The sequence below is a fragment of the Asterias rubens genome, chromosome 11 (genome assembly GCF_902459465.1).
Source record: "Asterias rubens chromosome 11, eAstRub1.3, whole genome shotgun sequence".
NCBI lineage: Eukaryota > Metazoa > Echinodermata > Asteroidea > Forcipulatida > Asteriidae > Asterias > Asterias rubens.
The window spans coordinates 3,231,436-3,244,004 of NC_047072.1; the positions used below are offsets into that span (position 1 = coordinate 3,231,436).

The window sequence follows — 12,569 nt, forward strand, 5'->3', positions numbered from 1 at the left end:
ATGTCTTGCTCAAGGGCACAAGTGTCAAAACCAGGATTCGAACCCACACTCTGCTGCTGACAACACCAGAGCTTTGGGTCCAGTGAACTAGACCACTCGGCCACTATACATGCCTAAGAGCTGTCCTAGTACATTCAAAGTATTTTTGTTATTCTTGCTTTTAAATAATACCTTATGAGGGGTAAGAGCTTGGCCTAATTCATGGCTCTGCTTACTGCCCAATTCTGCGCTCATAATCATCATTCCCCGCAGAATTTCTGCGCTACCTGTGTAAGTGAAAAATGCCTAGTAACGTGGAGTCTGCACATGCACAAGCAGAACTTTCCATCTAAGCCATGGAATACGCTTGATATAAGTGCAAACTTCCCTGCTTTTCGTAAGCGCTGCTTCCAGTTAGCAGAGTCATGAATTTGGGTTCAGACCTCCACAAAAAGTGAGACCAACGACTCGGGTAATTCAAAAGATAAACTGGATGGTCTTTTTAAAATTGTTATAAAAACGCAGATAATTTGTACAATTTCAGTAACTAAGTGGATTGGATAGGAACTCTTTTTGCAAAGTATGATGCTATTACCATGTGGTTTGTGAAGCCACTTTCTGACATTCTCTAGACTTCAAATTCACAGATAAGTTACAACTTGACTGATTGATTTTGCTGTGAATGTTTCATTGTCAATGTGAAAATCAGTATATATGTACACTTTGGTATCAAATTAAAAAAAATATAAATGGTAGTTGTGTTTTCTTTTTGTCAAGTTGTCACTCTGTATTTCAGTAAATGGTCCATGTTACTTGCTTCATATTTGAACCAGGTCCTTGAAGCTCCTCCAGTGATAGTCTGGAACGATCTGTAAAACATAATCCAGTACCCGCTATAAAACCACAGGTTTGTTACATGTAGCTCACAACTTTCACTGGACTCAAAGAGATTGCTCTTAGCAAGGGGCTACAAAAAGGATTATTAAAGGCACTGTACACGTTTGGTAATTGTCAAAGACCAGTGTTCTCACTTGGTGTATCCCATCATAAGCATAAAATAACAAGCCTGTGAAAATTTGGGCTCAATTAGTCACCGGAGTTGCGAGAAAATGATGGAGAAAAAAAACACCCTTGTTGGATGAATTTGTGTGCTCTCAGATGGAAATAAAAGACTTCTAGCTAGAAGTCTTATTTTAGTGAGAAAATACCTCTTTCTCAAAAAACTATGTTACTTCAGAGGGAGTAGTTTCCCACAAAGTTTTATACTATCAACAGCTCTCCAATGCTCGTTACCAAGTCAGTTTTTAAGTTAATATTTGTTTTGAGTAATTAACAAACGTGTGCGTTCCCTAAAAGATGAGGTGAAGGTAGGAATTGATATTGCTCTAAAAGCCATTGTACACTTTTGGCACAAAAAAAAAAAAAAGTTCACAGATTTACAAATAACTTACAGGGTTTACAGAAGGTAATGGTGAAAGACTTCTCTTGAAAAATTATTCCATTAAATGCTTTACTTTTCGAGAAAACATTAAAACAATTATCAATTCTCGTGTCGAGAATTACGGATTTATTTTAAACACATGTCATGACACGGCGAAACGTGCGGAAACAAGGGTGGGTTTTCCCCGTCCTTTTCTCCTGACTCCGATGACCGATGAGCCTAAATTTTCACAGGTTTGTTATTTTTTATATCAGTTGTGATACACGAAATGTGGGCCTTTGAACAATACTGTTTACCGAAAGTGTCCAATGGCTTTAAAACAGTCTAGATTGTGTAGGATGGAGGAAATTGTGCACCAGGCGGAGAGTTCCAAAGAGTTCCAGAACATAAGCTGTTGGCTCAGGGGCAAAATAATGTTGATATACTCCTTGCACAATTTGAAAACAGATGAGGGAATGGATTAAGATTAGGTCTTTAAATTCACCTGTCATACATGGGCAACCATGGAAAATTAAGATGGCAAGCTGTGGGCAGAAACTTGCAATGGCCTCAACCGAGTCATCGGTCAAATGGATACAGTGATCCATGTGGACTTCCATCAGGGTTTGTTGACATGAACCCATTGCCAAACTTATCACTCCCTCATCTGTCACCTGCAAGTAACACAAAACAATGAAAACTTATAAAGCGCACAAAGCCACATTTAAGTGCTTGTGGCACTTATACAAACAATAACGTACTTTACAATAATCAAAAGGAAAACTTTGGCCAAAGCTTGAAACATCCAGAAAACGATTTCAACACATGTCATGTAGAAAAGAAATTTAAAACAAAGTTAGGTTTGAAAGAAAATGATGGTTTTACTTGTGATGGAAATTTGGTCTGTAGACTTTGCGCAGCAAGTGAGAAAGATCGGTCTCCCCATGAATGATTGGATATGGGCTCAACAAGGAGGCTAGAATTGTAAGACTGGAGTTTGCCAGGAGGATTGTATGAGCCCAGCAGATCATCACATCCACATTGTTGTGTGAGTGATTTATACACAAAAAGCAATAAACCATGTTTTACACGGTCATCCTAACTTTATACATGTACAGTTAGACGTCTGAGCTTATCATGACGGACTACCCTTAATTTTCAGTATTCAAACAAGAAAGCTGGAGACCATTACCTACATGTACATGTACATATAGTTCATTAGCCAATGTGACCTCCATTTCCCAGTTAAAAAAAAATCATCTTAAAACTGAAGTTTTGTTTTGTTTTAATACATGTACCTTTCTTCTTCGGTTTCATCTGTTTCGTTGTAATGAGGGGGACAATTTGCTCTGCAAATGTCTCAATCACAGAATGGAACAACCACAGGACTATGTGCAATATATTTGGTGTATAATATCAAAGTCAGACTTCGAAAAAATGGCGCACCAAGATGTTCATCACTGGGAACAGGGTTGAACTAGAACCGCACAATAATTTATTAGATATTATTCTATTGAAAGGTTCCCCAAGTCTGCAGTTTGTTTCTTTTCTAAACATTAACTTTGTGTGACTTGCCTTTGTCTTGGAGAAGTTGAAGCTTCTGAGCATACGACAATTTTGAGCGATGGCAAGAAGGGATGCATCCCTGATGAGATGGCAGCCACCGATGTTAAGCTCAATCAGCTGATGGCAGCTCTTGGCCAATGCAATCACTCCATCATCTGTCACATTGAGACAGCGTCTTAGGAACACAGTCTGTAGGAGTGGACAACTGACTGCAATAGCTTCAAGGCCTACACACATACGTACATGAATCAAGATGAACAAAAATATGATGAGTCATATAACCAACATTTCATTTTACTGACAACAGCTTATAGTTATAGTGTAACCCTTAAAGCCAATGTGTTCTAGCAAAAGAAAATCCCAAATCAGTTTAAATACTCCTACACTACGGTAACTCAACACAAAAGTGATTGAACTTGGTCTTGATTGGTCATGCTTAGAGTGGGTTGTTTGAGGGTCGGGACCAACTACATGAAATCAGAGCTACGACACGAGATTGGTTAGAGTGATCAGGTGTAAGACTCAGTCTTACAGTGGGTTGTTGGAGGGTACAGGACCAACTCCATCGTTCCACTCTAAGACATGAGATGGTTCCTGTGGGACGATCAGGTTTAAAAAAACAAAGTATAGGTCCCTCAATCTGTTGGAAGGTACAGGACCAACTCTATCAAATCAGTGCTGACTATATAAGATGGTTTGGGGCGATCAGGTTTGAAGACAACATGTGCCTCAGTCTTAAAAAAAAGCCCAACAGTTTGGGTTGAGAACAGTATAATGTACATTCTCAAATGAGAGGACAGGACTTCGTGCAGATGAGAAACTATAAATGCTTTGCTTTTAGACCCAGGTCCTTCTAATTGTTGTTTTTACCTGCTGATGTAATCTCAGTCCTGCTTGCCTTGGCAGAATTTAAATCCAGCTTCCTTAAATTCTTGCAGATGATTCTTTTGAGACCAGCATCTGTGATATCACAATCTTCAAGGTTAAGAACCTTTGTCCCACTGTGTATGACCTGCAATCAAAATGTTAAACTTGAGTTGGGTTGGCAGTGGATGTTTGCTTTTTAGGTTTTTTGGGTGTTTTTTTTTTTTTGGGGGGGGGGAGGGCACACAAATTAACACTAGGTGTATAAACACAAACTGCTGTCTTTGAACTGAAGGCAAAGTTGGTTTTTGGAACTGTTCAATTGTTTGAATCCTACAGACATATATACAAAATTTAACTAACCTGTTGGGAGCATTTTTGTGATATTGCTGAATATCTTGAGAGCAGTTAAATGTAAATGAATGGAATAATCTATAATTGGAACTAGTGGAACAGACAATCGTTTCAGGCACTCAGATTGAATTGGAACTAGTGGAACACACAATCGTTTCAGGCACTCAGATTGAATTGTTTTTTAATAGTATTAATACATTTCTCTAAAATCAAATTCCTTTGAAATAAATTGTTTCTCAAAATGATCAACAGCTGGAGTGCTTCTTACTAAAGTGTTTATGGCCATGATTAATTTTTGGAGCAATTACCAAATGTATACCCTCCCTTTAATGCTTTAAAAAAGTTGAACTTAAATCTAACCTGCACTGACAATATTCTGTTAACTTATCACTGGCACAATTCTAGTCATTTAGCAATATGTAACCTTAACTGACGGTCCATTGATCAAGTAATTATTTTTTTTGGTTTTAGATCAATTCCAGAGCTCGTAATGGGGGTAAATTCCACAAGCCCTCATGACTTGTAGAGCTTTAACAAATTTAACCGGATCAGGATTTATTTTACAAATTTACCGTAGTCTGAATAAGAGAGAGTTTTCTAAAAAGTTTTTAAGGGCTGTGTCTGCTATCATTTGCTTCAATGACAGGGGGGGGGGGCGTCATACCTTGTTAATTATCTCGTCTGTCACAAGGCCTCTCTTACACATTAGATGAAGTAATTTACTCTTAATGTGAGGAGGCATACATTCTACTTCAGACATGTAGTGTGGCAGTACGCTGACAACACTGCGAAGACTTCTGTATGGAGTCAGGGAAATCAAGCAACAAGTTAAATGCACGTATGATTTCTTATTTCACTTCATTATGGAGACCGATAACAAAACAGAGAAGGGAACACAAAATATCTACACATAGGACAAAGACTGGGGTGCTCTAATTCCGAAGGTTCTTAACTGCATTCTACAGGGACAAAGGATCAACAACAACTTTTTCTTTGAGAACCAACCTTGTGATGTGATACAAAAACGCATGTTCCATGGCTGCACAGCACGGAGGGATCACAAGTTTTGTTAACCGCTGTATAAATAACCATGATCATTCCCACCTTTGGTCAATTTCCAGCGCTTTGTACGAAACAGCAGCGGGTTCGAGGAACAGTGAAGAATTGTTTCTTATATGCATACTGCATTGTAATATACATACAGGGTACATTCGATTAGCTTCCCTGGGTCTACCCCGCAGTGCTCACTCGGCTGAGCCCCTGACAAGAGCTAAACGAATGATCACACTCGCCCTCCCGTGGTGACGGCATGCCCCTCAGGTCACCCCCAAGTGACCCACTCCACAAGCAGGGCACTGGGGGCTGACCCGGGTGAGCCCCGTCAAAGCTATTCGAACGTACTGGGTCGACCCAGGGAAGCTAAACGAACAACCCAATGTTTGAAGATGACAACAGAACTTCGAAAAATGTTTTCTGGGAGAATATCTTTGGTGTTAATTTATTTAAAACATCTTCAAAAACAAAAACCTTTTTGAATGTTACTGTAAACATGTTTTTTGTGCTGTTAATATTTAAGAGATGGTCGGCGCCAACACCAAGTTCACCTGGCCCTCTAGTACTGGTAGGATTTCGCATTGTTTGCAAAGGAGGGGTCCAACCTGGGCTAAAGTTCACCATGGTTGTTTGCAAAGGAGGGGTCCAACCTGGGCTAAAGTTCACTTTGGTTGTTTGCAAAGGAGGGGTCCAACCTGGGCTAAAGTTCACCATGGTTGTTTGCAAAGGAGGGGTCCAAACTGGGCTAAAATTCACCATGGTTGTTTGCAAAGGAGGGGTCCAACCTGGGCTAAAGTTCACCATGGTTGTTTGCAAAGGAGGGGTCCAACCTGGGCTAAAGTTCACCATGGTTGTTTGCAAAGAGGGGGTCCAACCTGGGCTAAAGTTCACCATGGTTGTTTGCAAAGGAGGGGTCCAACCTGGGCTAAAGTTCACCATGGTTGTTTGCAAAGGAGGGGTCCAACCTGGGCTAAAGTTCACCATGGTTGTTTGCAAAGAGGGGTCCAACCTGGGCTAAAGTTCACCATGGTTGTTTGCAAAGGAGGGGTCCAACCTGGGCTAAAGTTCACCATGGTTGTTTGCAAAGGAGGGGTCCAACCTGGGCTAAAGTTCACCATGGTTGTTTGCAAAGGAGGGGTCCAACCTGGGCTAAAGTTCACCATGGTTGTTTGCAAAGAGGGGTCCAACCTGGGCTAAAGTTCACCATGGTTGTTTGCAAAGGAGGGGTCCAACCTGGGCTAAAGTTCACCATGGTTGTTTGCAAAGGAGGGGTCCAACCTCAAGCAATCTATTTAGCCATCAGCAACCCAGACTCAGTAAGTGAGGGTGCTGTAATAATCCGTTTGCCCAGCAGCAGATTTAATGAAATTTACGAAACTGCGTAAGTCCACTTGCGCAACATTGTGCAAGTGGACTTACGCAGTTGCGTAAAGTGTCAAGTTTTGTGAAATCGGCTGCAGGAGACACAGTAACTGGGGCGCTGTAAGCCCCACATGTGTGGCTAGCCGTCGATTTCACAAAACTCTTCCTAACTTAAGACTAATCTTAGGACTTAGGACGAGTCCCAACCCTGCACTGTAGCATGCAGACCTGAAGATTAATCCTAAGTAAGGACGAGTTACTCGTCTTAACACGAGATAAGACGAGTCCTAACTCTTTGTGAAATCGACGGCAGGGCTAGGGCGCTGACATACTCCTTTTTTGGAAGTCAATGTTTATTGTCAGTTTAGTTGCGATAACATTTATAACCCTCCTCCCGATGCAAGGCCTCCGGCCTTGCGGCTGTTGGGAGGAGGGTTACGTTATTGCAACCAATTGGGATAACTTTCCGTATGGCGCCACCACTACTCATTTTTACAAAAAGGGATCTCACTAAGGTAAATTAGATACTATAATCTGAAGAAGGTCCGGATTGGATCGAAAGCTAAGGCCATCTAGTACCTATTCATTACATATGTATAAGTTATGATACACGAAGTGTGGGACTTGGACAATACTGTTTACCGAAAGTGTCCAATGGCTTTAAATGACTTACATGATTGTAATGTTAGTACCTCCCTGGGACCTGTTGTTGATGAATCTTTCAACTTTTTTTTGACACTACGATTTTTACAATAATTTTATTACTAATAAAAAGTTCATTGAAGTCACCGGCACCCCCCCCCCCCCCCGCCGCTCCACCTTAAATTTAAATGTCAGCACACACAGTCAGATCATAGAGCAAGGAAGGTCAGATACCTGTATTGCGATAACGTAACCCTCCTCCCGACGGCGCGCCGCGAGGCCGGAGGGTTACGTTATCGCAACTAAGATACATGGTACACTCGCATTGCCAGGCACGCGAGTCTGAAGCAAGTAGCCCTCTGTGCACTAATAAGTAACGCTAAATGTATGTAGTAATGCTTGACCTTGAATGCTGATTTTAGGAGCTTATAATTGGCTGCATAATTGCCAAGATCAACCAGGGAAACCCATATCCCTTCAAGAATAGTTGCACGAATGTCACGGTGTCACAGAGCTTTACTTACATTGTTAGCAGTGATGGAAGTGTATAACTGTTTTTCAAATCGTCCGCCATGTTCCTGTATTTTTCTTCATTTTCACATGGAGGTACTATGGGGCGCCGTTTGTCCATTAATTGTTTGACACTTTTAAGGCATGTTTTTACCATGGTTTACAGCAATTAGATGTAAACCATAGAAACTGTTGCCAAATCCTGTTATGGTTTACATACCAGTAAAGTATTTGTTGTGTATAAGTTTATGGTTCACAAACCATGAACATACAAAAAACATTTACAAATCGTGGTTCATAAACCAAGAAAATTTACGCATCTTAAAAACATGGTTAATAAACCATAAAAACTGAAGCATCAAATTCATGGTTTACAAATCATGGTTTATAAACCATGAACATTGAGACATCTAACAAACATGGTTTATAAACCATGAAAATTGAAGAATAAAAATCGTGGTTTACAAATCATGGTTTATAAACCATAACAAATGAACCATAAAATCATGGTTTGTGACCATGGTTTATAAACCATGAAAATCGAGACTTCTTAAAAAACATGATTTATAAACCATGAAAATCGAGACTTCTTAAAAAACATGGTTTATAAACCATGAAAATTTACACATCTCAAAAACGTTGTTTGTAAACCATAAAAAAATGTGCACTTACAAATCATGGTTTACAAACCATAAAAATGTGCACTCACAAATCATGGTTTACAAACCATAAAAAATGTGCACTCACAAATCATGGTTTACAAACCATAAAAAATGTGCACTCAGAAATCATGGTTTACAAACCATAAAAAGTGTGCACTCACAAATCATGGTTTACAAACCATAAAAAATGTGCACTCACAAATCATGGTTTATAAACCATGAAAACGTGCACTCAGAAATCATGGTTTACAAACCATAAAAAATGTGCAGTCAGAAATCATGGTAACCATAAAAAATGTGCACTCAGAAATCATGGTTTACAAACCATAAAAGTGTGCACTCACAAATCATGGTTTATAAACCATAAAAACGTGCACTCACAAATCATGGTTTACAAACCATAAAAAATGTGCAGTCAGAAATCATGGTTTACAAACCATAAAAAATGTGCACTCAGAAATCATGGTTTACAAACCATACAAGTGTGCACTGACAAATCATGGTTTATAAACCATAAAAAACGTGCACTCACAAATCATGGTTTACAAACCATAAAAAAGGTGCGTACACAAATCATGGTTTATAAATCATAAAAACCTATATGATCGTCTCAATTAAACCTCCTTCCCAATTCTGATCGGTTCCCATTTCCCCCATGCCACGTGCGAGCCAGCAATTATGCAATGCACCGTGTGTGTGGCAATGCTGTGATCAATGCACTGTGTGGCTAATGCTGATGCAATAATAGCTCTATGAATGCACCGTGTACAGTATGCCATGTGGCCCCCCTGCCGCGGCTGCCGGAACCGTGTGATCAACGACTAAAGTACTTCGGAGGGCATCTACTACAGCCGTAACAACTAGCCTTTCCATGTTTGTTGTTTGGTCGGCCATTGTCACATCACATACAAAATACACCACAAAATACACAGAAAATGTCGGAGGCTTGCTATGGCAGCATGATGACACACACGGTGCATTGATCACAGCATGACGGTGCATTGCATCATTGCTGGCTCGCACGTGGCATGGGGGAAATGGGAACCGATCAGAATTGGGAAGGAGGTTTAATTGAGACGATCATATAGGTTTTCATGGTTTATAAACCATGATTTGTGCATGCACCTTTTTTATGGTTTGTAAACCATGATTTGTGAGTGCACGTTTTTTATGGTTTGTAAACCATGATTTGTCAGTACACACTTGTATGGTTTGTAAACCATGATTTCTGAGAGCACATTTTTTATGGTTTGTAAACCATGATTTCTGAGTGCACATTTTTTATGGTTTGTAAACCATGATTTCTGAGTGCACGTTTTTATGGTTTACAAACCATGATTTGTGAGTGCACACTTTTATGGTTTGTAAACCATGATTTCTGAGTGCACATTTTTTATGGTTTGTAAACCATGATTTCTGAGTGCACGTTTTCATGGTTTATAAACCATGATTTGTAAGTGCACATTTTTTATGGTTTGTAAACCATGATTTGTGAGTGCACACTTTTATGGTTTGTAAACCATGATTTGTGAGTGCATACTTTTTATGGTTTGTAAACCATGATTTCTGAGTGCACATTTTTTATGGTTTGTAAACCATGTTTGTGAGTGCACATTTTTTATGGTTTGTAAACCATGATTTGTGAGTGCACATTTTTATGGTTTGTAAACCATGATTTGTAAGTGCACATTTTTTTATGGTTTACAAACAACGTTTTTGAGATGTGTAAATTTTCATGGTTTATAAACCATGTTTTTTAAGAAGTCTCGATTTTCATGGTTTATAAACCATGTTTTTTAAGAAGTCTCGATTTTCATGGTTTATAAACCATGGTCACAAACCATGATTTTATGGTTCATTTGTTATAGTTTATAAACCATGATTTGTAAACCACGATTTTTATTCTTCAATTTTCATGGTTTATAAACCATAATTTTTAGAAGTCTCAATTTTCATGGTTTATAAACCATGATTTGTAAACCATGAATTTGATGCTTCAGTTTTTATGGTTTATTAACCATGTTTTTAAGATGCGTGAATTTTCTTGGTTTATGAACCACGATTTGTAAATGTTTTTTGTATGTTCATGGTTTGTAAACCATAAACTTATACACAACAAATACTTTACTGGTATGTAAACCATAACAGGATTTGGCAACAGTTTCTATGGTTTACATCTAATTACTGTAAACCATGGTAAAAACATGCCTTAAAAGTGTCAAACAATTAATGGACAAACGGCGCCCCATACTCTACCTCCATGATTTTCACATCAAAACAACACTAAGAGTAACAGTCCAACAGGGGGCGCCATACACCGCAGCGAGGGGTTTTGTACTGTAAACTGTCATTTCGTGGCTCGAATTGGAGACTACAATGCAACGCTTTTTTAAATTAAATGGAAATAATATTATGGGCTTTCTTTCCCATGTCTGTTTTCCACGCATAGCGTGCCTTGACAAACATTAAACCAAAATTATCCTAATTAGCTGTTCCGACCGTCAGTCGGAACAGGTATTGTTTTCGTCTAGATTTTTATTGTTTTTATTATTAGCTGTTCCGACCGTCCGTCGGAACAGGTATTGTTTTCGTCTAGATTTTTATTGTTTTTATTAGCTGTTCCGATCCAGTCGGAACAGCTATTGTTTTCGTCGAGATTTTTATTATTTTTATTATTATTAGCTGTTCCGATCCAGTCGGAACAGCTATTGTTTTCGTCGAGATTTTTATTATTTTTATTATTAGCTGTTCCGATCCAGTCGGAACAGCTATTGTTTTCGTCGAGATTTTTATTATTTTTATTATTATTATTATTATTCTTTGTTTCTCCCTAAATCCCATAGTGTTTGTACACGTTTTTGTGGCAGCCTAATCTCCTAAACCATAATACGAAAGAGTAAGTTTATTATACCAAATTGAAGCTTAGAACATAAGCTTAATTCTTATCGTAAACAAAAATTAAAATTGTTAATTAATAAGCCTTAATTAAGCTTATGAATATCTAATTAGCAAACCTAGTTAACACCATATCTCAAAAAGTAGACCGCCGATCCTGAAACTTTTCTCAGCTATACACTAGTCAGGTCCTGTTAAGGTGATTTCTGACATAAAATTTCGGACGACGTCACCATGACGTCATTTAATGCACGTTTTGTGTCTGTGCACAAACACAATGGCTCTTCAAATCTATACTTTAAACTGGTCAAAAACACAATAACTTCGAAATAATGTATCTGTTAGTTTCCTAAATATCATATTATGTGTAGAAAAATACACTGATTCTAATAAGATTTGTTTCAGTCCATAAAAGCAATCAATGTTCGTCTATTAATTAATTAATCAATTAGAATCTTGGCATCATGTGTACAACGTAGTACTTCATAAATTGGGTGCAGTCACTTTCATTGCAATGTTTAAACATCTCTATGGCTCTTGCAACACACTGCGGACCTGTATGGGTTGAGGACTCTCGGGGAGAGTCTGAGAAGACGATGTCGTGATGTTTGCATCTTTAATTTGTTTTTGAAAAATGGCAACTAGTAACTAATTAACCACATGACCCTCATTTGCATATTAAATTAGAAAATCTTTGCTGCACCATATCTCAAGAAGTATACAGCCGATTTTAAGACTGTTTGTTGCTAAAGCCTCTTTGGGGATTGGAAATTAATTTTGAAAAATCGTGACCTCAAGTTGACCCCTACTTCCGGGTCGACCGGAAGTGGGACCATATCTCAAGAACTGTACAACAGATTATAAAACTTTTTTCAGTTATAAACTCCTTAGGCATAAAATATAACTTTTGACAAACCGTGACCTCAAGTTGACCTCTACTTTCAGGTCAACCGGAAGTGGGACCATATCTCAAGAAATATACAACCGATTTTCAAACTTTTTTCAGTTATAGACTCCTTGGACATTCAAGATTAGTTTGAAACACATTTGACCCCATGTTGACCTTTGTTTCCGGGTCGACCGGAAGTGGGCCCATATCTCAAGAAGTACAAAACCAATGTTGAAACTTCGGTTATAGACTCTAAGGCAATAAATATTAACTTTGGAAAACTGTGACCCTATGTTGACCTCTACTTCTGGGTCAACCGGAAGTGGGACTATATATCAAGATCTTCACAACCGATTGCTTTAACTTTTTCAGT

At 38.7% G+C, this 12,569-nt stretch overlaps 1 protein-coding gene across 1 annotated transcript; it reads right to left on the reverse strand.

The window, feature by feature from the left end:
• Window positions 1-29: 29 nt before the first annotated feature.
• On the reverse strand, window positions 30-7,823 carry LOC117296779 (protein AMN1 homolog). The gene is made up of 6 exons (XM_033779826.1): window positions 7,765-7,823; window positions 4,848-4,980; window positions 3,836-3,977; window positions 2,975-3,192; window positions 1,905-2,073; window positions 30-848 (listed from the first exon to the last, which is right to left on the reverse strand). The coding sequence occupies exons 1-6, from the start codon at window positions 7,812-7,814 to the stop codon at window positions 772-774; spliced, it is 789 nt and encodes a 262-aa protein (XP_033635717.1). The 5' UTR covers window positions 7,815-7,823; the 3' UTR covers window positions 30-771.
• Window positions 7,824-12,569: the final 4,746 nt, after the last annotated feature.

What these genes read in the sequence shown, in the direction of transcription:
- LOC117296779 (XM_033779826.1), bottom strand. Translation starts at nt 7,814, where the DNA reads ATGGCGGACGATTTGAAAAACAGTTATACACTTCCATCACTGCTAACA. An exon ending in CAGACGAGATAATTAACAAG is followed by an intron (nt 3,978 to 4,847) that starts GTATGACGCCCC and finishes TTTTGATTGCAG; the next exon opens with GTCATACACAGTGGGACAAA. An exon ending in GACTGAGATTACATCAGCAG is followed by an intron (nt 3,193 to 3,835) that starts GTAAAAACAACA and finishes GTATGTGTGTAG; the next exon opens with GCCTTGAAGCTATTGCAGTC.